Source organism: Chlorocebus sabaeus, chromosome X (assembly GCF_047675955.1).
Source record: "Chlorocebus sabaeus isolate Y175 chromosome X, mChlSab1.0.hap1, whole genome shotgun sequence".
Classification (NCBI taxonomy): domain Eukaryota; kingdom Metazoa; phylum Chordata; class Mammalia; order Primates; family Cercopithecidae; genus Chlorocebus; species Chlorocebus sabaeus.
In genome coordinates, this window is record NC_132933.1 from 81,765,346 (window position 1) to 81,788,950 (window position 23,605).

Below are 23,605 nucleotides of genomic sequence, written 5' to 3' on the forward strand. Positions count from 1 at the left end.
AGAAATTTAGAGTGTAAGGTAAACAGGGGAGATGATTGGAATAGAATGAAGACTCTGACTTGTTGATCCAGCCCCCAGCATTTTCCCAAGAGACCACCCTTCCCAGACATGCAGAACTCACACACTCCCTTTGCAAAGAAGCTCTGTGTATTGGGTGCAACAGCTCTGGGGTCTCTATATAAATAATATACAAAACCCAACAGCTCAATGCCTCACATTAACAAAAATACTAAAAACTTATTAAAAACGGAGCCTGAGGGAAGGGCCCCAACCACTACTGGTGCTAGCCCAGGAACGGGATTGGGAATTAAGAGGAAAGGGTGGGGCCACATCCAGTGCACAAGCAGTTCCTCCAGGTGGCTCAGTAGCGTCCAAATATGTTGGTACTGGGCTGTGGCTGGGTATCTGTGAAAAACCAGAGATTATCAGGGATGGAAGACCAGGCAGGGGTGTGGGTATGCACGAGGAAAGCTGTTCAGGTATCAAGGGAAGGGGATGGAATGGAATGCCTCCTCTCATAACCTGGGCCTGAAGCCATCTTTTCAGCTACTTTGGCCCACCCCGCCCCCTAAATTTATTCCATGGGGTTCTCCTTGGGAAGGCAGGCAGGCTTACTGGAGAGCTGTTGTTGAAGTTGCCGGACCAAAGCTGCTGTCTGTTGCTGCTGCTGGGTCTGCTGAAGCCCCTGGCGCTGGAACTGGGTGGAAATAGGAAGTGGAAGACTGAAGTCTAACTTTTCTCCTTCTTCAACTTCCTTTCCCAATCCGTTTGTTTTTGTTTTTGTTTTTGTGATGGAGTCGCGCTCCATCCCCCAGGCTGGAGTGCAGTGGTGTGATCTCGGCTCACTGCAACCTCTGCCTCCCAAGTTCAAGCAATTCTCTGCCTCAGCCTCCCAAGTAGCTAGGATTACAGGTGCCCACCACCATGCCTGGCTTTTTTTTTTTTTTTTTTTTTTTGATTTTTAGTAGAGACAGGGTTTCACCATCTTGGCCAGGCTGGTCTCAAACTCCTGACCTCAAGTGATCCACCCGCCTCGGCCTCTCAAAGTGTTGGGATTACGGGTGTGAGCCTTGCGCCTGGCCTCCCAATCCCTCTTTAGGGTGCCATGCCCTGCCTCCCACCTCTACCCTATTCCATACTGTCCCCAACCCAGTTCACTGGCTGCATGCCCAACCTGGGCAGTTGTCCCTGAGCCTGGGGCTCTAGTCCAGTAGCTACCTGGGGCTGGGACTGGGGCTGGGGTTGGGGAGGAGCCGCCTGTTGCTGCTGTTGCTGCTGGTGTTGCTGTTGTTGCTGTTGCTGCTGCTGCTGTTGCTGTTGCTGTTGCTGCTGCTGCTGCTGCTGTTGCTGCTGCTGCTGCTGCTATAAGAACATAAAAGATACTTCAGAAGGAGCAGAGGGAGGAAGCTAAGACTCAGAACTGGAGGGCTGAGGGCAGGGGATGAGGAAGCAGGGTGGGAGCTCGGGGTCTACTGCCTTCCCTTTTTAGACAGCTGCCCAGAAAGAAACCAAATCTAGGGTACCCAGTGGACAATGTCCAACTCTCTCCTACTATGATTCCCAGAAAACAAAAAGGGGGAGGGTAGGAAACAAACTTCTCCAGCACCACTAGAGGCCAGCTGCTCTGCTAGGTGTTTTGATACACTGCCTCGTTTAGTCTTGGTAACTGTGTGGGAAGAACTTGTGCCTCTCCTCTTCCCTGGGCTCCCAGGTCCCAGGGGAAATTTCCCCAGTGCCTTACCCGCAGGATCTGCTGCTGCTGCTGCTGCCGGATGTGGTACTGCTGCTGCTGCTGTTGCTGTTGCTGTTGTTGCTGCTGCTGCTGTTGCTGTTGCTGCTGTTGCTGCTGCTGTTGCTGCTCAGGTAGGATGGCTGTTGAGCGGACGCCTGCCTGGACGCCCTGGGCACTCATTGGAGTCATGGTACTTATCATGGGTGTCTGCTGCAGTGTCTGGTGTGAAAACCTCCAAAGACAAGAGGACCAGAGGTCAAGGCGGGAGGGAGGTGGGGAGAGGGGGTCAGTATAAACCTCGGGTTCCTGACCTGAAAGAAACGTTAGCAGGTTATTTCATTCATTCCTCTTGTCACTAACCAGACTTCCAGTCTGGGGAATAAGTTGCATAAGATGATACTCTATTTTAGTGTCTCATAACCTTAATGGTTAGGAATTTTTCAATTCTGCATTAGCTATTTTTTCTCTTACAAAAATGAAAAATAGGGCTGGGTACGGTGGCTCACACCTGTAATCCCAGCACTTTGGGAGGCTGAAGCGGGCGGATCACTTGAGGTCAGGAATTTCAGACCAGCCTGGCCAACATGGTGAAACCCCATCTCTAGCAAAAATACAAAAAAATTAGCTGAGCGTGGTAGTGGGCGCCTGTAATCCCAGCTACTCGGGAGGCTGAGGCAGGAGAATTGCTTGAACTCCAGCCTGGACGACAGAGCGAGACTCTATCTCAAAAAAAAAAAAAAACAGCTAGGCATTCTATAAACACTCATTGAGGTTTTTTGCTGTTGCTGTTGTTGTTCCCCAATAACATTTCAAGTTGTTCTACTACACCTGTATATCACTGCAAGAGTCTACTGGCCAGGCTCCCCGTCTCAAGTCTTCTTTTTTCTTTTTGAGACAGAGTCTCACTCTGTCGCCCAGGCAGGAGTGCAATGATGCAATCTCGGCTCACTGCAACCTCCACCTCTCAGGTTCAAGCAATTCTCCTGCCTCAGCCTCCCGAGTAGCTGGAATTACAGGCGCATGCCACCACACCCAGATAATTTTTGTATTTTTAGTAGAGATGGGATTTCACCACGTTGACCAGGCTGATCTCAAACTCCTGACCTTAGGTCATCTGCCCACCTGGGCCTCCCAAAGTCCTGGGATTACTACAGGCATGAGCCACCGCGCCCAGCCTGAAGTCGTCTTCTTGCACCTTCCAGTACACATGCTATCCATTCATTCCAAGGAGTCTTGCAACATACCCAACTCCTCCTATCACTCGTCTGATCAAAAGAGCCCTTTCTGGGACAGTGTCTCAATTCTTCAGCTGAGCATTCAAGGCCATCTCTCAGCCTGCCCCCTCCTAGCCTAGCCCCAGTGACTTCCCCAGCACAGATTTTACACTCCATCCAGGCCCTTCTCCCCAGACACCATCCTCATTCTTGTCCCCATGTCTTTGTTCATGTTACATCCTCTACCTGGAATGCCCTTTCCTCTTCTCCACAAATCCCAATCACAGCTATTCTTCAAAGGCCAACTCAAGTCTGACCTCCTTCATGAAACATTCTCTGATGAGTCAGGCCCACAGATATTACCCCGTACTTTTTCTCAATCCGCATTTTACCTCATAGCATACAACTGTATACCTGATTATATCTTTGCTCAGAGTGTTCTCTCAATGTTCTTCTGTAAGACTCATCTCCCCAGCTATAGTAAAGATTCTCTGTAGTGAGGAACTATGCATTTTGGGGTTTTTTTCCTATCTTTCTTCACCTCACCCAGTCCTGGTATAGTGCTGGCCACACAATGGGCAGTTAGTCCACTCCCCAGTGTTCTTATTCCCAAGCTTTGGAGTCTCTAAACACGGTTACAAGGCCTGAACTAAGGCTTGACTAACATTAACCATGGTGGGAGGATTCATTCATTAATCCATCCTGGTATTCAACCTGGTATTTAAAGCCGGTACCAGCTTTAGGACTCCTTATCATGTAGTTCATCTATGAACTCCAGATATTTTTTTTCTTTTTCTTTCTTTTTTTTTTTTTTTGAGACAGTGTCTCACTCTGTCACCACTGCAGTGCAATGGCGCAATCAATCTTGGCTCACTGTGCGATTACAGCTCACGGCAGCCTCAAACTCCCAGGCTCAAGCAATCCTCCCACCTCAGCCTCCTGAGTAGCTGGGACTACAGGCATGCACCACCATGCCCGGCTAATTAAAAAAAAATTTTTTTTGACCAGGTGTGGTGGCTCAGTTCAAGACCAGCCTGGGCAACATGGCGAAACCCCATCTCAACTAAAAATCCAAAAAATTAGCTGGGCGTGGTGGTGTGTACCTGCAGTTCCAGCTACTTGGAAGGCCAAGGTAGGAGGATCACCTGAGCCTGGGAGGTCGAGGCTGCAGTGAGCCATGATCATGCCACGACACTCCAGCCTGGGCAACTGGAGTGAGACTCTGTTTCAAAAAAATATGTATTTTTCTTTTTTTAGAGATGGGATCTCCCTATGTTGCCCAGGCTGGCCTCGAATTCCTGGACTCAACTGATTCTCCCACCTTGGGCCCCCAAGTGCTGGGACTACCAGTGTGAGCTACCACACAGCCCAGATTTTTCTATGAGTCAGATAAACAATTTCCCCTCTCTGGGCCTCAAAGAACTGTTAAGGAAGTACACGTGAAACTATTGGTCTCCAGGGTCCCTTCCAGCTCGAGACTTCTGTGGTTATGAGCTATGTGGCCAGATAAGTATTCTTGATGTCTCCGAAAGTTCTGACCAGTCCCATCACCTTCAGGCACGGGCTTTCCCAAGTCAAATGCTCCCTTATACCTCTGCATCTCTTCCTAGCTCACCACTACTTTGGGTACCTTTGAGTGGAGGTCAGTCCATGTCCATAGGTGGGGGCCTGCTGGTGCACATAGCCACTGGGCCGCTGTTGCAGGTGGCGGGTAGGATCTACAAGAGTAGGATTGGTAGAAGGGTGGGTGCTCTGGTAAGGCTGGCTGGAGTAGCTGGGGGGCACCATGGTACCTGCAGGGCCTGTGTGTTGCTGCAATCCCACATGAGAAACATAAGGAGTATAGCCCTGGAGGGAAGGAGGAGAGAGGGAATCAGGGCTGAGAGTATGCAAAGCAGCTTGCCTCATCCCCCGAGTCTCACAATCCCAGGCTCTTACCTGGGAAGTCTGCAAACCGTAGGAAGAGCTGGGAGTCATCTGATGGACAGATGACTGTCCCAACATGCCCTGACTCTGCTAAAGGGAGAGAAGAGAACAACTCAAACTCAGGAAATGCTTGCTGCCATCTCATCTCTTGTGTCTCCTGCTCTGAGTGTCCTTGTGAAGATCCCGTGTCTCCTCAGTCCTGTGACCCTCAAAAGCCCCTCTCCCTGACAGCCCTCCCTACTGCCCCTCTCACTATCTTTGCCTGGAGCTGTTGGCGAAGGCGCTGTCCTTGGGGCACCGCAGGTTGCTGCTGCCGGTACACAGAGGTCTTATAAGAGGAGGGTTCTAGGCCCATGACGCCAGTCATGGTTGTGGGCAGCACTCCAGGGTAAGTCGGTCGGGTGGGCAGCTTCTGCATTGGTAAGCGCACAGGGCGGTATGGGTCCACACGAGGGCCACCTGGAAAGGAGAGTGGGCTGACCTCTAGGCTCCTCATCCCTCTGTCTCTTGCTCAGTGTCCTTGACATCCATAGCTCCTCAGGGGAATGGCATCACCCTTTGGGCAGGGGGAGTATACACCTAGGTCCCTCCAGCATTCCTAGTGGCTGGCACTCACCTGCAGGTAGTGGCTGGTTCTGGGTGTACAGGCCTATGGAGCCTTGCCTGTAATTAAGGTGGGTTATGGAACCAGGGTTTGGGTGGTGCAGGAGGTCTGGAGGCACTGTCACACCATAAGGGCCGCTCCGACCCGGGCCCATTCCATAGTCCTGTGTGAGTGACAGAAGAAGAGGGTGAGTGGGTTGTAGCTGAGTGGGGTCGGGGAGCTGGGGGAGAATGAGGTAAAGAGGAGCTGGATTCGTACATGGTTAATTTTTATTATGATTCTAATGGCACCCCTTCCTTATGCGCCCCCACCCCTCCCACAAACCAGAAACTGGAGCGTCATGAAGAAAGAGGCTGTGGGAGAACTGTCATGGGGGAGACGCTCACCTCTGTCTTGGCAGCTGGCTGGCTGCGTTTCTTGCCCTTGGTGGACTTCTTCTTGCGTTCCTCAGTACTGGGTGGAGCAGCCCCCGGTTTGTCAGTTTTGGGGGGCTCTGGAGCCTTTTTCTCAGGCTCTAGCAGGGTAGGAGCAGGGGGCTCCTCATCTTCTGGGGGCAGTGGCAGTGGCTCCAGGTAATAGGCGCGGGGCCGGGGCCTCAGGTGTGTGTGGTAGAGCAGCAACCGCTGCTGCTCCTCTCCTCGGGCCACTCGCCGGTCCACCCGCACTGTTCCAAACCAGCCCCAAGACAGCGGTGCTGACGGCTTCAACCCCTCAAAAAGATCCCAGGGCGAGATCTTCTGTTTGGTGGAAACCTGTAGACCCTGCTCCAGAAAATGAAAAACAATAAGCTGTTGGGACTTAGAAAACACAAGAGAGACCGCAAGCATTTGTAGGAGTGGGTAGAAAGTCATAGGTAGATTCAAGAGAGATGGTAAGAAACAGACAGACACGGATACACACATACATGCAGAAGAGAGTTATGCGGGGAGAGAGTGAAGGGTGGGGGACAGGGAGAGGTGTGGAGGCGCAAGATGAAGCCAGCCAGGACCAGGAGAGGAGACGAATGAACGGGGGGCGGGCGGCGGGCGTGTAGGGAGAGAAGCCGAGACCGGGAGAGAAAGGGGTTGGGGAGAAAGCCAGAGAGGAAGTGGGGAGGGAGAGGGATTGACATTCAGAGGCAGACAGAAAAAGGAAGGCAGAGAAAGAGAGAGAGGAAGGCAGGGAGAGATTCTGCCTTTAGGCAGGCAGAGAAAGACAGAGTCAGAGAGACAGAGAGAAACAGGAAGAGAGACAAAAAGGTGGAGAGACAAAGAAAGGCAAACGAGTCAGACACGGAGAGAGACAGAGACAGAGGAAAAGAGACAGATGGACTAGGAAGACAGATGAAGAGAATGTATATATGAAGGAGTTAGACTTTGGGTTTTAAACTATACACAATAATTATGGTTACTCAACAAATACGCAACTGACAGAGAGGGAAAAGATAAAACTGTGCCGAGATGGGTGGGTGTAGGGAGAGAAACACAGAAATAAAAGAGATACAGGCTGTCGGCCAGATAGATGGGTGGGGTAGGACATGAGGCAGGTGGAGCAGAGGAAAGAGGAGGTTAGGGTATTGAGAAATGGGTGGTATGTTAAAAGGTGAGGGCAGGGTGAAGGAAAGAGGGTGGGACTCCAGAGATGGAGATGAAATGTAAGGAAAGTTAAGTGATTTGCTGAAAACCCCAGAGATGGTGTTCACTGGCAGAGACTGGATGGGCTCCTGAATCTGATGAGTCTGTTGGAGCTACAAAGCTGATGCAGGGAAAGTTCTTGCCCAAAGGGGAAAAAAGGCAAGGGACATGGGCAGACAATGGAACATGCCTCCTTCTTGAAGATGGAATCGAAGCCAGCAATCTTGTTGCCCTTGGTATCAATAAGGGAGCCCTGTGGCTCACACGTGATGACATCTCGGGTCTGCTTGGGCAGTGGCAGCAGCTGGCGAACCTTTTCCAGACTGTCTGACTGGCGTTCCCCCAACTCCTTCTGCAGGCACAGGAAGATGGGACAAGAGTTCACAGATACAGAAAACAGGGATGGGAAGTCTCAGGGGACAGCACGGAACTTGGCACAGAGAAGACCCCCACTCAGTAAATGCTCATGGCATGAGTAACAAAGAAAAGACAGACGTGAGAAGGAAAGGTAGAGGGCTCAAGCCAGAAGCAAGTTCCTGAGGCTGGACAGCAGATTCCGGTTCCCGCAAACCTTGTCCCTGCCTCCTCTGCTCACCTGTAGCTTCTTTGCCAGGTTCATGTATGCACGCTTGTTTTCCTCCATGCTACCTTGGGAGATGCTAGACATGTCTGCAGCCAATGTCCCATTGATGAGCACGCTCAGCATGTCCAACACAGTAGTGAAGAGCTCACTGAGACAGGAAGCCAGAGAGAAAACCAGAGAAGAAAGAGGTGAAGATAGAAAAAGGCCTCAGCAGAGGACACAAACAGGGAGAGGTGCTTAATATGTCATCCCGAGGGCACCAAAACCGTATGGGGAGCCCAGGGCCACGGAGTCCACAGTAACAGCCACACCAATCTCAGTGGGTGCACCTGACGTGGGAGTAGGGGGAGCCTCTTGGGTATGAAACTGCAGGGAGCAGGTGGGGATGCTTTACTTGTTGGACTGCATGTCGACAGTGCCGCTGATGATGATCTCCAGGAGGAGCATGGCCCACTCCGTGGTCTGCTGGGTGCTGCGCTGCACCGTGTCAAACATGCCCCCAACCTGCCAGGGCCACAACAAGTCAGTCAGACGGCTCAGGGACAAGGCCAGAGTTTAAGGAAAGCTTAGTTCAAATCTGAGTTGGGACGCCTGAGTTCATGCTTGAGTTGAACCTATGATTTACTATATGATCTCAAGACAATGAGGGAATTCTTGACATCTCTGGGCCTCTGTTTCCATACTTAGAAAGTGATGGGAGTTGGACTGAATGATTTCCAGGATTCCATTCAACATTCCACAATGGGTTTCCAGTGCTTCTAGGGCCCAGTCAGAATCTAGGATACTGAGGCAGAGTCCCTGCAAGGATCCAGGGTACATAATCTATTGGACCATGACCACAGTGATACAGCCCCCTTAACCACTTTCAGTCCCTGCATCCTTTCAGAGAACACGGTTAATACTTCAAGACTCAGGCCGGGCACGGTGGCTCATGCCTATAATCTCAGCACTTTGGGAGGCTGAGATGGACGGATCATTTGAAGTCAGGAGTTCAAGACCAGCCTGGCCAGCATGGTGAAACCCCATCTCTATGAAAAATACAAAAATGAGCCAGGTGTGGTGGTGCACGCCTGTAATCCCAGCTACTCAGGAAGTTGAGGCTTGAGAATCACTTGAACCCGGGAGGTGGAGGTTGCAGTGAGCTGAGATGGTGCCACTGCACTCCAGCTTGGGTGACAGAGCGAGACTCCGACTCCAAAAAAAAAACAAAAAAAAACCTTCAAGACTCAGAATAACCTGGGGCCTCTATCCTTACCCCCATTCTCCCCAACCTGAGGCTTTTGCACTCTGCATTTCCAGCCCTACCCTCTTCCTTCTTTCCCTAGCTGGCCTTCTCACCAGGTTGAGCCGCAGTTTGAGTGCCTCATGCATAAGCTGCTTTGGTTTGCAATCATCTAAGTACTGGTCATCTCGCCAATTATTCACAATCTAGAATAGAAACAAATAAAATATGCAGTTCAGGGATCTTCGTGTTTCCATCTCACAACAGCCAATATGTTTATCAGAAAGTACTGAAGTTTCCAAGTACAGAGTAACCCCTTAGGTGCATCCTTCCCTGCCCTCCTGCCCACCTCCATGGCCCAGAGATCTGTACCTGGTGCACCTGGCTGTAGAGGGAGGTAAGGAGTCCCTCGCGTTGTTCATCCTGCCCTTTCAGACATGTTAGCACCAGTGATAAGAAGGGCTGTTGGCTCAACAGGGACATGCTAGAGACAAGAGAGAAAAGAGAAGAGAAGAGAGAGAAGAGAAGAGAAGAGAAGAGAAGAGAAGAGAAGAGAAGAGAAGAGAAGAGAAGAGAAGAGGAGGAGAGGAGAGGAGAGGAGAGAAGAGGAGAAAAGGGAGACTGTGGGTTGGGAGTCAACTTCCAACCTCATTCTCCAGACTCTACTCTCCTAAGACCTAGCCTCTTGCTCAGTCATGCCCACTCTTATCCTCTGATTTTCCACTTTCCTATGATGCTTCTCCTTAGCCCCAATTTTATTCTTCCCCAGGCCTGCCTTTTCTCCTTTCTACCTCTCAATCTTGGTCCACTCCCTAAGCCCCTTTACCTCTTCTGCTTTTGTCGATCACGTTCTTTGCGTGAAGAGGAACCCAGGTGCTGACCCTTCTCCAATTCCTCCCCAGCAGCCTTTAACACATGTCCCTGGACTGAGGTGGGCAGTTTAGCAATGAGGGGGGCCACCAGCCATACACCAGAGCGCTCTAGAGAGCTGGAGAACAGAGGACACAGGGTCACAGGGGAGCCAGGCAAGGCTGGAACAATCCATCCTCTCCTTTCCCTGATGGACATGCTGGTATCTCCACGCATCTGACATCACTCATGCTACCAGCAGAGAAATTCCTAAGGGGATGGGTCCTAACATGTTTCTATCCGACCTGAGCACAGGCTTGGTCTTGCTGCTGCTGGGCATGTTGCTTGCAGTACTTCCAGAAGATGACCCTGTCTCTGCTGACTGTTGGAAAACCTCGATTGTGGCCTTGGCAATGTTCTCCAAGAGGGAGTTCATCTCCTGGGGAGGATGAAAGGCACAGAAGTGCTAAAATAGGTAGCTAAGGGTGAAGGAAAGCAGATGGTAGGAGAGATGGGAGATGAGGGAGGACAGCACTGGCGGAGGTTGATGGGGAGATAGGAACCCAACTCTGTTGGGAATCATGTCCTCTAGTACCTCTGTATTTCTCCAATTCCTCATTGTCTTCTCCTTTACATACCTCCTTACATCTATGGCCAGATAAACAGGCTCCACCACCACCACCAAGCTTCCCCACAGCTCACAGCTCCAACACTCTCAACCCATTTCCCTTATCATCAGCTCCACTTGTTCACCATTTTCCCATCCCCTCTTATCTCTCAGCTCAAGAGCCCAAGGGTAGGATCTAGGTTCTTCTGTGGTGGACCGCCTCCCTGACACATGGAGCTGAACGTGAACACAGGAAAGGGAGGGTCCAGGCACTACTCACATTGTTAGGGGTCTGCTTGATCATGAGCTGCAGCTCCAGGGAAGACTGGCGCATGGTCCACTGGTCCAAGTTCTGTGATAAGAGGCCCCACACCCAGGCTAGTAATCATCGTGTTACCCCCCAGCTACCCACCAATCTGAGGCCAATTCCTGTTCTCCTGCAACATTGAATCACAGACTCCTGGAGGTCTGAAAGGGACCTCTATGTCTCCATCTTTAAGAAAGACTACATTTAGGGAGGCTGAGGCAGGCGGATCACCTGAGGTTAGGAGTTCGAGATCAGCCTGGCCAACATGGCAAAACCCCATCTCTACTAAAAATACAAAAATTAGCCGGGCGTGGTGGTGGGCGCCTGTAATCCCAGTTACTCAGGAGGCTGAGGCAGGACAATCGCTTGAACTTAGGAGGCAGAGGTTGCAGTGAGCTGAGATCATGCCACTGCACTCCAGCCTGGGTGACAAGAGCAAGACTCCGTCTCAAAAAAAAAAAAAAAAAAAAAAAAGACTACATTTAAATAGTCCAAACTAGTTGAAAATCTTTCCAATTTTTAAAACAGTTCAGAAAGATTTCACATCTTTCCCATCCCTTCGTATCAGGAAGTTCTGCTTAATGCTTAACCTTGAAATCCTTGGTGTTAAAGTCGAAGCCTGCTTCTCTCGTTTTAGACCAACTGCTCAAAGTCCCTGACAGGACCTTTATAAGACAATCTCTCAAAGTCCTGTAGAGACCAGAAGGCTACTGTTAGCTAATCTCTCTTCGACACTGTCTCTTCTGGGCTGAAGAGACTTTATTCCTTTAGCTATTCCTCAACGGCTTTATTTTTCCACTCTCTGGTCATCTGAAGGTGTGAGGCAATGTGAAGTGGAAAGTGCACAGACATGTCTGGGTTCACATATTGACTCTAAACTTATCAGCTATGTGACCTTAGACAAGTTACTTAACCTCTTCAAGCCTCAGTTTCCTCATCGGTCAAACAGGGAGGCTCATCTACTTCATAGGGTCATAAAGATTAAATGAGGAAATGTGTGCGGAGTACCTAGCACAGTACCTGGCACAAAACACATGCTCAGCAAGTAGTAGCCATTACTACTCAGTTCTGAGCCATGGCCAAAATGCCAAATATACAAGGCCCACGCCTAGGCCTCCCAGATGCTATGCTTCCCATTGATAAGCTAGATTCATTCCAGATAGCTATGCCCTCACCTAATACTCTTACACTGGAGTCTAGACCATATTGGACTTACTCCTCAGCCCACGCTGGAGCTGTTTCTCTCGCTACCTCTCCCCTCCACTATATCCTCGTTTGTCTTCCTCTCTACTTAACTCCCCCTCTCCTTTTCTCAAGGTTCCTATTGTTTCTCCCCAGATTGGGCCCACTGCTTCCTCTGCGGCCCCCACAGTCTTGGCCTACCTGGAGAATGCGCTTTATGCGCTGCCGCTGGGGGTTTTCCCCATCCTCATTGTCCAGCAGTCGATGTGGGTAGCAGATGAGCTGCATGAGGCGCTGAGCCTGGGCACTACTCAACACTGGGTCTTGCAGGTCATTGCTGTCCTCACACAGCGACTTAAGGCAACGTTCTCCTACCCATTCCTGAGGAAGCTGACAATCAGGGACTGGGAGCAACCAGTGAGGGGGTTAGGAATATGGGGGATCGGCTGGAGTTGGTAAGGAACACAATGTATAGTAGGGAGGTGGTGTGATCATGGGCTGGAAACAGGACTATATTACACAGAGGCATTTAGGAGGTGTGAGAGGAAGGTGAGACTGACCTGTTGGCAGATGCTGCGCAGCACGTACTTGGCATAGACATCCAGACTGGCTGTCTCCACAGAGATGTTGCGGCCACCCTGCCTCCGACCACCACTGCCACCTCCTCCCTCCTCCTCTGGAAGTTCTTCTGTTCCTCCTGTCACAGTGAAGCCTGAACCTTTCAGTTCCGCATCCCCTGTGGTTCACGGGTGGGAGATAGGGAGGGCAGAGTGAGATTGGAACACTGTGTGGAGACCCACCCTGGGCCCACAGAGGCAGAAACACCCCAAATCCTGCCCTATGGGACAGAAATATACTTCTCTCCCTCCCCTCCTCCCGAAAGGTCAGAGAGACCACCTTCAGAAGGGAGAAAGACTGTCCCTTGTAGTTTAGCTGGCACTCCACCCTATACACACTTCTGGCACCACTCCCTTCCTACCCCCGTACCAAGTACAAACACAGCCTTGAGAACAGCAAACACAGCTCCATCCACGATGCGGTTCTGGGAGGCAGCCAGCAGGTGGCGGTCACAGGAGGAGCGGATTCCTACTGTAGGCTTGTCTGGGGAAGGCGATGAAGTCAGGGGAAGCAAAAGTAGAATCCATGGAGGCAGGGGAACCACACTTTCTACTGTTGGCTGGTTCAGATCAGGGTCACTTACTTCCATCAGACTGGCAAGGATTGAGCTGCGGTGTCTTGAAAAGGTGAAGGAGGATGCGGCAGGTAAGCCGGGCCCCTGGCTCAGAGTCCTGTTCACTACAAGCTAAAAGGAAGACAAAACAGATCTGGGAAGGATGAAGCTGAACTGCATGTGGTTTGTATGTGTGCGTGCCTGCATGCATGCAAGTGTATGGCAGGGGCATGGGAAAGAAGATGAGGTAAAGTGAAAGGAGAAAAAGCAAGATAATATTGAAAGCGAGGTAGAGCAGAGAACTGTTATGCAGTCGAAGGGTCAGAAATTGGAAAGGTCAGGGCTGCAAATCCAGGGCTAAAAAACAGGTTCCTTCTAGCCTTCAGCATACCAAAGGACTGGCCTTCTGGGGAAGGCCAGGGAGCCGCAGCAAGGTCTCCCACAGTGAACAATGAGAGGATGGCCGTCCAGTGTGTATTGAAATTTGAGGTCTAGAAATGCTAGGGGTTACAGATTGGTAGTTCACCAGCATTAAGGAGTGAAGGGATGGCAGCACAGCGAATCAGATCTTCCAGAAGCAAACACTGCCGAGCGATGAGGATGGCAACAAAAGTAGCCAACGAGTCATGAAAAGACAGGTCACTGACCTGGAGGAAAAAACAGACAGACACCACAACTCAGAGTGGAGGCCCACTCAAAGCAGTGTGCCTCCACTCTATGGAACTCTGTCGCTGGTCAGAGGATCATGACCAGCCCCTGCCCTGGTCACTGCTCCACTAGCAAGACCCCACCCCAAGTCTCACATCTACATTGCAGAGGAGGTCGTTGAAACCACAAGTGCCATTGTTAGAGGAGCAGCACAAGGCCTTAAGCACTCCTAGCCATTCTGCACTCAGTGACTTGCAATAGCCGGTCAGCTCTGCACACAGGATTGCGATGTCATTCACCCTAGGGAAAAGTACAAATGCCCTCAGGAAAAACCTTGCTCCACAAAACCTCAGACCCATTAACTTCTCATCTCTGCCCCAGTATATAATCAAGGTTGCAGTACCTCCCAGATACCTCAGCCCTCCCTATCTCAGGTGGGGGCATGGTGCCCTTCCTCACTCAGTACACCCCATACCTATCGGGATCATGGTGCCCCACACAGACGTGCATAAGGGCATTGCAGACAAAGCTGTAGCGGTTAGCAGGGTTCTCACTAAGACTCTTGCCTAGCCCTGTGTAGGTGAAGGTGTGAGCTGCAGGGTTCTCTAGAGTGTCAATCATGAACTCAGGTGCCCAGCGCATATTTGATTCCGATGGCTCCACGTTGCAGTAGATGGTGTTCTTCACCTTTGAGCAAAAGTCGCTGCAGGGATGGAGGAAAGGAGATAGTAGTGTTGAAGAAGGTCTGCTGAGGTCGAGGGATGGTCAGGAAATGGGAGAAAAGAAAAAAAGGAAAAAGTGAGGGATGAAGGATCTTGGGACAAGAAAAGGGAGATGGGACAAAACGGACTGGGCAGGAAAGGAACCACATGGGAATAAGGAACTGGGGCCTCTGAAGGCAGCGAGGAAGAGGGGGAAGAGTTTGGGCCCCACAGATATAGGCAGGGGGCAAGCCTGCTGAGAAAGAGGGCCCACTCTTGGTAACACAACAGTATGTGGAGGACACAGTCCACAAATGACCCTAGACAGGCAGCAGGGTCCCGGGCCATGCTCTCCTCCTGAGTTGGGTGGTTATGGGAAGAAGGGAGTAGGTCCCACTTGCTACCCCTTACCTTCCACCTCTCTTACCTGAAGAGCTCCCCAAATTTGTTCTTTAAATGGCTACAGGAGGTGTACAGATCATAGAGATAAGCAAGGATACAGCGCTCTGCAGAGGAGCCATCGGACCGGTTCATCCCATGCTTCACAACACCACACAGCCTGCATGAAGAAGCAAGGTTGGGAGGGTCAGCAGATGGTATGCGGGCTCCTCCAAATGGATTCAAGCCTCTGGGAAATACCATTCCTTTCCCATCTGAGTGGCAGGCACTTCCCCAGAGTGTGAGGAAGCGCATGCTCTTCCCAGGCCACTTCCACCAGCATTCGCCAGAGCTTTGTTTCAGTTATTCCAACGTCCTGCTTACCCCTCAAAGACCTGTGCCATCTGGTCCTGGTTGAGGATGAGGCAGGCATGATAGTGCCGCAGGACAGCCACGATGCACAGGCACAGGCTAGTAGTGTAGCTGCCCACCAGATCCGAGGATTTGAGAAGCAGCTCAGCCTCAACTACACTCAGTTCATTCAGCAGCTAGCAGAGTGAACGGGGGTGAGAAATGCAAAGAGGCCCCTCATGTTACATAGAACCCACTTTCCTGTGCGGACGCTGGCAAGGCTGGGCCTGAGCCCCTTCCTGCTGGAGCCACCTCAGGATAGAAGGGCTCGTTACCCTATGCCACGGTCCTTTAGTCTATCAACAACACCTCTAACCAGTATCCAGGATACAGTTCTATGAACTCCACAGTGGGAGGACGGTCTGTGTCCAATGCTCTAATCTGCCTCTTGGCCTCCCCAGGAAGCACTTGTCTCTATTCCTACAGTCTCAGCTTATGTTCCACTTCCCCCGTGCTAGTCTTTCTGCCCCTTCAAATAGCCTGGGAAACTGGCTGGAGCATTTACCCCTGTCCTTATGACCCTCCATAGCCCCTATAATGGCACGAACTCCTTCCTCCACCCTCATCTTCCCAACTTCCCCACCTGAATGGCAAAGTCGATGAGGCCACTGATGCTGAGTGAATATTCCATGAGGTCGAAGATGAACTGCACATGCTGCACCAGAGGCAAGTGGTATGACATGCCAAGGGCAAAGCTCGTGATCTGTTCCAGAACATTCCGGGAGACCTGATAAGGGCAGTGGGAGTGAGACGGGAGTGGAGAGAGGAAAGAACCAGGGAAGAAGGAAAGGATGACAGTGGAAGGGGATGAGACCAGGAGGCTTAGCCTGCCTAGCGGGGAAAAGATAGGGAAGAAAAGGAAAACAGGAGAGGAGGCCAGAATGTGGGAAAGGGGCTGGGCTTAGGCCCACACCTGAGCCGTGACCTGGTGTTGGTCATAATGTGAAAGGTGCTGGAACTTAGCAAAGATATCTTCAGCAGTGGGGAAGGCTTCAGGCCGGTTGCGTCGCCGCTTCTGCCCATCCTCCCCACCTGAGGGGACAGTTGAAAGGGACCAGTCAAGATAGGGAAGATAACTAGTTGACCAGGGGTGGGGAGTGGGGTATGGAGAGAAGGCTATGGGAGGGAGGGAGGGAGAGAGGGGAGGGAGGGAGGGAAGGAAGGAAGAGGGAAACAGGGAAGGGAGGGTCAAGGAAGGGATGGGGGAGGAATGAAGGGAAGGGGACAGTGAAGCAAAGGTTTAGAGGACCACAGACTATGTGGACCTTAAAGGAATATGTACAGGGAGGTGCTAGGTTGAGGGAGGGAAGGGAGAGGGAGGGAGGGCAGTATGGGGCTTACTGTGAGGTACCTAAGAATGTCAGGTCTCCAGGATTCAGAGGCACAATAGGAGCAAGCTGGTCTGTAGAGGGGGGGAATGAGGGGGGAAGTTTCAAAAGGACTAGAGCTCTCAGGAGACTCCAAGAGACAGGACATTGGGACATGACTGGGGAGTTCCCTATGCTGGGGAAGGGAAGACTGACTAGGGCACTCTTTGGGGGAGATCTGTTTAAGGAGCCTCAAACCCACCAGTTTCTGCTGTCCCCTTGCGGTTGAGAACCTTCAGGATATCCTTGGTGATTTTCTTGATGGCATGGCGGGCATCATCTCGCTGCTTTCCCACCCCAAACAGTACGACCAACCGCTGGTTGCACTCATGGCTGCATGACTCCTCCTGCATCCCAGCAGCACTATCAGACTCCAGCACTGATCTCCTTCCCTCCTCTTGAAATCATGCTCCACACCCCTCAGCATCCACATGCTAAAGCCCTTCCTTTTCCCAACCCACATCCTCAGGAACAGCTCCAACCCCTCAGCAAATTCCTTGGACAGCAATCTAGGTTCAAAACAGATCATCACAAGGTGCTGGGGAACAGTACCTGGGGGATGGGAAAGTGGGTGGCATACTGCACGTGTCGTGGCTGGTCGTAAAGAACCCCAAGGGTCCCTTCGATCTTCTCCTTGGGTGGGGGCTTCACCTCCTTCTCGACATCTGGCTTCTCAGGGGATGGACTGCCCTTCCCCTCACAGGGCATAGTAGGGGAGAACAACTGAGAGAAAGGTGAGAAGGCAGAACATGAGAAGAAGGAAAGGGGATGAGCGGGGATAAAGAAATGCCAAAAGTAGGCATAATGGGAAGATCAAAGGAGCCAGATTCTGCCACGCTCAGGATTGAACTTACTGAGAAATCAGGCTTCTCCATGTCCTCAAAGAGCACACTGGAACTAGGGTCAATGTCCATAGATTCTGAAAGCCCTGGATCCTGAGGGCATAGAACATAAGCAAAGTTGCTTTAGCCCTAGGGAGCGGCTCCCACCATCTAGAAAACTTCATGGGGGAATTGGAGAGAGAAGATCAGATTGTGGAAAGCACAGGATCTGGAGTCAAGTCATCCAATCACTTAACCAGTATAGGCCTCTGCTTCCTTCAGCTTGAAAATGGGGATAAGAGTACCTCACAAGGCTGATGGGAGGAACCAATGAAACAATTGATGTGATAGTGCTTGGTCAATCACCAAGTGCTAAGAAAATACTACCCCCCTGCCCCACGCAAAAGACGCTCTTAGAGGCCTCTGGGAGCCATGAAGATAGAAATGTCAGAAGAAACGATCTAGGGCAAGGAAAAGCACACTCACTTCCAGCTTGCTGCTGCTGCTGCCTTCAGCCTCCTTGTGCTCTGGGTCATCAGCAGGATCATCAAAGGGAGAGGGAGGCCGGGGACCAGGGGCTCCAAAGGCAAGGTCCCCTCGGGAGATGAGAGTGCAAGTATACATGTTGTGGGAGAAAACATCATGTCGAATCAGTTCACAGAACAGCAGTACTAAGTTAAAGAATTCCACCCGCTCACTCTCACTTCGGGGGTCCGCTGGAGGAAGGGAATGAGGAAACATGAGTTAGGAGAACACAAAAAGGTGGGCCAAAAGAGAGAGGGACACACCTAAGGCAATAATAGGAGTGATAAAATAAAAATCCCAGAAACTGTCGAGGGACAAAGTGTGGTTGGTTACCCCACATGCTGCCCCACACACCATCTCAGAAAGGAATGTAACATCTTTGTTGCAATTTACGCAGTGAAAATGCTTCAATCACAAGCTCTTGTTTTAATCCTTCTCTGTATTTCTCTACTTTAACTGTAAGATGATCAGTTAAAGAGGATCACTAGAACTACACCTAAAAGTCATTCTGCATAGAACCCAAGAGAGAAATATACTTTTTGATGACAGTGGCGGGTAACTGAGTCTAGGCAGATGCAACTAGAGAGTGGTAGGGGTCCGTACTCAGCATGGGAGCCTGTGTATCCAGAAACTGCAGGAGGACATCCTGGAAAATGGGAGCACTAGGAGCAGAAAGGGAGCCAGAGGCGATGGAACCCTTCTCATCTGCGGCTTCTGATTCTCCACAACGCTGCAAGATGACAGAACAAATTGTAGAACTGACTTTTACCTGCTTCTTCACTCCTCAATGTGTAGGCCTTAAACTACTACCTGCTTGACCTCTACCCCATGCTTTTCATTTTCATTCCCCTGCTGACCTCCATCTTCTTTACCACCTCCCAACTGAAGCCTTGATGTTATCTCTAATTCTGATAACAATCCACTCTTCTCTACTTTCACCTCATGTCCGTAACTTTGCCTTTAGGTTCTCTTCCACTTCTTTACTCTGTTCTCACACCTTCAACTCTGGTCCCTTCACCACCTCCATCTCTTGGTCTCCAACCCCAGTAAATTCCTTCCCATTGGCCAATCTCATTCTCTTATCTCTGCCCTCTAACCTCAGCCTCAATCTCCGCCTGTCTCTTCTCCAGGAGCTTGGCTACCACCATAGCACGATGCCGACCAGAACGCTTGCAGCTGACAGCCCATTCACATAGCAATGACACCACAGCATCATCATCTGAGGAGATCTGGAGACCAAAGGAAGAGAGGGAGGAGTTAGGGGTGGGGACAAAGAAATGAGTTCCAATTTCCTGAAGACTGCACTCCATCATAAAACATTCTGGGCCCAGTAAGATCATTTCTGCAGATATGCTCTGCTTTCAATGCCTCACCATGACTTCCCCTCAGACATATTATTGCTCTTGCAATGTTTTTTGCTCCTTCTATTCCCCTTTTCGCTTACCTCATGCCCATCCTTGCTAGGCCCCAATCCAAAGATTCGGTTACAAAGTGAGTCAAGAGAGTTGCTGAAGTCAGAGCGCTCAAAACTATGGCTGTCCAGCACTTCCAAAGTATGAAGCACCCGTCCAATGGTGAAGCCTAAGGAGGAAAAGTGGTAAAGGGGACTGAACTAGAGGCCCAGTGCATTCTGGCTCTCAGATCTACATGTCCTTACTATCTCCATCCTTTCCTCAAACATACTTCCTATTATCTGTTCTCCGACACATACCTGCAGTAGCTTCCTGGCATTTATCGAAAGACCAGCGAACTTCAACTGCCTGTCCCCGCTCCTTGATCTGCTGCTCGATCTCCCGCAACTTTGCACGGACCTGCAATGTTAAAAAGGAAGGCTATAAGGATGTACCAAGGCATACAAAAGGCCAGAACCCCAGGCTAGAAGAATAGTACCAGACTCCAAATCACTATTTCTGAGAGAGTACTTTAGCCTCATAGCCCAATCTGAGAGTACCAGGCGAGTGGTCAGACATACCTGCTGAGTGAAGGCACTGTTACCCTCTGGCATGGGCAGGTTGGAGGGGGCAATAGGCAAGTGGTCAAGTGGTGAGCCGGTCTTAATTCTGCTATCAGTCAGTGAGTAGTGCCAAACCAAGGCACTAGGACAACACAGGAGGATGGTCTGCCAGATAGAAACAGCTAAGTCCAACTCGTTCACATGGCTACCCCTCTAGAATCCCATTCTAAGACCAAACCCGTAGATTCCAGATCCAAAGTTATTCTGACTGGGCCCCCAAGACAGGCATCACTCCACCCCGATCCCCTCCCTTCACTCACTTTCCTAAAAGGCTCTGGGCCTACTATTTAGCGCTGGAAGGGAGAGAGAGGCTGGTCAAAACCCCTAAAGGGGACTAACACCCCATTACCAAGAAACAACCACCTCCAAGCAAGTACTCAGCACCTACTCCCACATCCAATTTGGAATTACCCCTATTCTCTGGGATGGGCACCCGATTCTTCTCAGATTATCTCTCAATGCTTCCTTGGGCCCGCCTAGTACCTACCTGTAGGATACAGCTGAGGCCAAAAACCAGGGGCCGGTGCTGAGGGCACATAAGCAGGTCACTAAAGGGAGTCGAGGGGGTGCTGCTAGTTGGGGGCTGAGGAGCAGGGGTGGTGGGTAGCGAGCTTGTTGACTGAGCAGATATAACATGAGATGAGTGACTGCTCACACCATCTAGCTGCAGGGCCAGTCTCCGTGTACAAAAGTAGGCAAGGCGGCGGGACAGGTACGCAGACTGAACAAATTCCCCAGAGTACTGTGAAGACATGACCATCAGAGCCCCTAGTTCTCTCCAGGGGACCCTGCTCTGACATTTTATTCTTCCTTAAATCCTTCTTAGACTCCCCCTGCCCCACCACCACCAAAATTCCAAGCCTTACTCGGAGAAGCAGGGGCAGGAGCAGTTTAAGCAATTCATCTTCTCCAGGGCGGATCTTCTCAAAACACTCAAGCACCCAGGTCAGGAACTCATGTCTGTCCAGCATTCCATCCTACGGGTACCAGGGGAGGGAAGAGGGGACTATTAGAGATGAAGCAGATAAAGTAAATGAAAAGATGAAGAGAACCACAACTGGGGCAAGGTGGCAAGCAGATTCTGTTCTCCACTGGCAGAGTACAAGTTCAGGCTCAACCCAATGCCCCACACAGCATGCCCTACTCCCTACCTGAAACATGAACATGGCCAGCTTCTCAGTGTAATCCCACTGCCGGATTGCCACCTCTACATCATGGGGCAAGGGCCCTATCGTGGAACCACAGCCCCCACTTCCTGCAGGCCCTGGCCGGTAGTATTCAGCCATCTTCTGTAACTGCTCCCATAAGTACTTGGTGATGATCTGAGTCCACTCTGGAGGAAACAGGGAAAAAGGGCTATTTGATACTATCCTTCTGCTTAAAATTTCCTTCTACTGGCCGGTGCAGTGGCTCACGCCTGTAATCCCAGCACTTTGGGAGGCCGAGGTGGATCACGAGGCCAGGAGTTCGAGACCAGCCTGGACAAGATGGTGAAACCCCGTCTCTACTAAAAATACAAAAACTAGCCGGGCGCAGGGGTGGGCACCTGTAATCCCAGCTACTTGGGAGGCTGAGACAGGAGAATCACTTGAACTCGGGAGGTGGAGGTTGCAGTGAGCCAAGATCCTGCCACTGCACTCTAGCCTGGGTGACAGGGCAAGACTCTGTCTCAAAAAAAAAAAAAAAAAGAATATCCTTCTACTTTCTACTTAGAATACCTTACCCCCACTCCCAATCACCCACCATATTTGTAAATTCAGTTCATCCTTTGTCTCTAGTCAAATCCCACCTTCTTAAAGCCTTTCCGGGGATCCTCATAAGAAAGTAATCTTTTGTCCACTCAAAGAACCTTCTGCTCCTAGCTTGACATTCACCACTTTCTATATTTAATTATGTTATTTGTACATATACCTTAGCAGCCCTGTTAGACTACTAGTATCCTAGGGGCAGAGATTATGCACTGGACGTCTTTGTAGCCCAGTATATGCGCACAGTAGACACTCAAATTTCTCAGTGTTTACTGATCAAGCAAATGCAAGAAACAAGCAGAAACAAGGAATCTAGATTAAGAAGGAGGATGTTTGCAAGGGTGTCTCTATCCCTCCTTGAAGCCATCAGCCGTACACCTGGTGTTAGGAGTTACTCACCCATGAAAGGGTCAACATGTCTCTTCTTAACCTTGGTCTCGGAGATTGCTGCATAGTAGGCACAGGTCATCTTAATGAGCCAGGCAGCCCGCATCACAGGCACTGTGTATTTGGCTAAGTACCCAAACACTTCTTCCTTCTTACTGAAAATGGGGACCTGGATGGACATTGCAAATAGTGAGGTCTCTATTATCCCCATGAGCTGACACCCATGTAGCTTAATATGGGAATAGGAGGGTACTTGGTACCCTATGCTCCCTCCTTGGCCTGAAGGACAGGAAACAGTACCTTACCTTTTTGGCTAGTTGCGTGAGTGGCTTGGTGCCAGCCAAGTCAGTGAACCAAGTATTAATGGCACTCTGGGATCGTGCAGTCACCAGCCAGAAGTTGTCCTTCTGGTTCACTTGGGGCTTCCTGCGACCAGTGTCAGGGAGGGTATTACAACGTAACTTCTCTGCAATAATGCTGCTGAAGTTGGAACTGATCTGAGGGAAGAAAACTGTACCTCAGGGTGGGAAGAAGGGGCAGACAGGTGGCCTGCCTTTTGCTGGGCAAATGCCAATGAGACAGCATTAGGTCATGAAGGCAAACTCAGCCACTTAGGTTGTCCCTATAAGTCTTCCCTACCCAGGGCCTTTGCTCCTTCTCAGATTCTTCCAGCCTTTTCCTTCAGCCTGGCAGAGTTGTCTCACCTTGGCAGGATTGAAGCTGACGTTCTTGGCACTGCCATGTTCATCCCCAGAGACAGCAGGCTGGTTATTGAAACCTTGTTTTACATTCAAGGCCGTCAGTTCATCCTGAGGCAGGAAAGCGGCGTTTAGTTGTTTTTTCCTTAGGGGGAGGGGGAGGGGATGGGAGAGTAGGGCAGGAGAAGCGAAGGAACAAGGTGAAAGGGCAGGAGGAGGGTTCCGTGTAGAACAGATCGTTACTTAAAGCTGGGCCCTTATATTCACTTGGACCCCACCCTCACCCCCATGGTCACTACGATTCCCAGTCACCCAGGGCGCCCTCAAACATCACTCTTCTCTTGCGAACATCCGAACAGCCGTACCCCACCAAGCTGTCTCAGACAACTTTCTGAGATGTGTGTGGAGGAGGGCGCTTCTGGTGCGGCCCCTACACCACCCCCTATTCATACCTTGGAACCCCCCACCGCGCCCCGTCCTGCCCTCCCACGCCAGCCCACTTTACTCTTCCCCCTTTCGGGACTTTCGCTCTCACCGAACCGCCCCGCCCCCCATTCCCAGCCGTCAATGCCTCCTCCTAGGCTGACCGCGTGCCCCCGGCCCCTCCAGAGCCCCGATTTTCGAACGCACCTCCTTCTGTTTGGGGTCCTGAGGGTAAACATCGGGAGGCCCCAGCCGCGGCCGCTTCAGGGGCCGGTGTTCGTAGCTCAAGATCCCGAAGGCCGCCATCTTGCCCAGCCCGTAGCGCCGGAGGCGCCAGCAGGGCCAGGCTGACTAGGGGAACGGGAAGGGGGAGAGGGAGCCGAAAAGGGGGGCGGTGGTTGAGAGGACGGCGGCCGAGAGACAACAAGGGGGCACGTTAGAAACTCTCGACCATTGCCGGAAACTACCGAGGGA

At 51.0% G+C, this 23,605-nt stretch overlaps 1 protein-coding gene across 6 annotated transcripts; it reads right to left on the reverse strand.

Annotated features, from left to right (window-relative positions):
* Window positions 1–129: 129 nt before the first annotated feature.
* MED12 (mediator complex subunit 12) lies at window positions 130–23,597 on the reverse strand. 6 transcript variants are annotated; one of them, XM_073013586.1, is made up of 46 exons: window positions 23,339–23,553; window positions 22,715–22,819; window positions 22,316–22,507; window positions 22,023–22,179; window positions 21,027–21,208; window positions 20,742–20,852; window positions 20,363–20,617; window positions 19,834–19,980; window positions 19,573–19,672; window positions 19,306–19,442; window positions 18,959–19,090; window positions 18,465–18,591; window positions 17,823–18,052; window positions 17,370–17,450; window positions 17,068–17,238; window positions 16,718–16,862; window positions 16,500–16,550; window positions 16,062–16,180; window positions 15,732–15,875; window positions 15,122–15,285; window positions 14,787–14,918; window positions 14,134–14,361; window positions 13,814–13,958; window positions 13,537–13,657; window positions 13,041–13,142; window positions 12,827–12,940; window positions 12,400–12,575; window positions 12,041–12,220; window positions 10,631–10,702; window positions 10,049–10,182; window positions 9,721–9,882; window positions 9,267–9,378; window positions 9,011–9,100; window positions 8,067–8,176; window positions 7,685–7,820; window positions 7,280–7,441; window positions 5,863–6,237; window positions 5,489–5,639; window positions 5,135–5,331; window positions 4,885–4,962; window positions 4,740–4,794; window positions 4,577–4,664; window positions 1,742–1,964; window positions 1,219–1,362; window positions 616–697; window positions 130–405 (listed from the first exon to the last, which is right to left on the reverse strand). In XM_073013586.1, exons 1-46 carry the CDS (start codon window positions 23,435–23,437, stop codon window positions 362–364), a joined length of 6,462 nt encoding a protein of 2,153 aa, XP_072869687.1. In that variant the 5' UTR covers window positions 23,438–23,553; the 3' UTR covers window positions 130–361. The 6 variants fall into 6 exon arrangements, with proteins under 6 accessions (XP_072869687.1, XP_072869686.1, XP_072869684.1 ...); XM_073013585.1 differs by having other exon boundaries at window positions 5,126–5,331; XM_073013583.1 differs by having other exon boundaries at window positions 4,577–4,794; window positions 23,339–23,597.
* Window positions 23,598–23,605: the final 8 nt, after the last annotated feature.

Coding starts and splice junctions, on each gene's coding strand:
- MED12 (XM_073013581.1), bottom strand. CDS start 23,437: ATGGCGGCCTTCGGGATCTTGAGCTACGAACACCGGCCCCTGAAGCGG. Junction 16,181..16,499: donor TGGAGACCTGACATTCTTAG/GTACCTCACAGT, acceptor CTGTCCCCTCAG/GTGGGGAGGATGGGCAGAAG. Junction 698..1,218: donor AGCCCCAGTCCCAGCCCCAG/GTAGCTACTGGA, acceptor ATTTCCACCCAG/TTCCAGCGCCAGGGGCTTCA.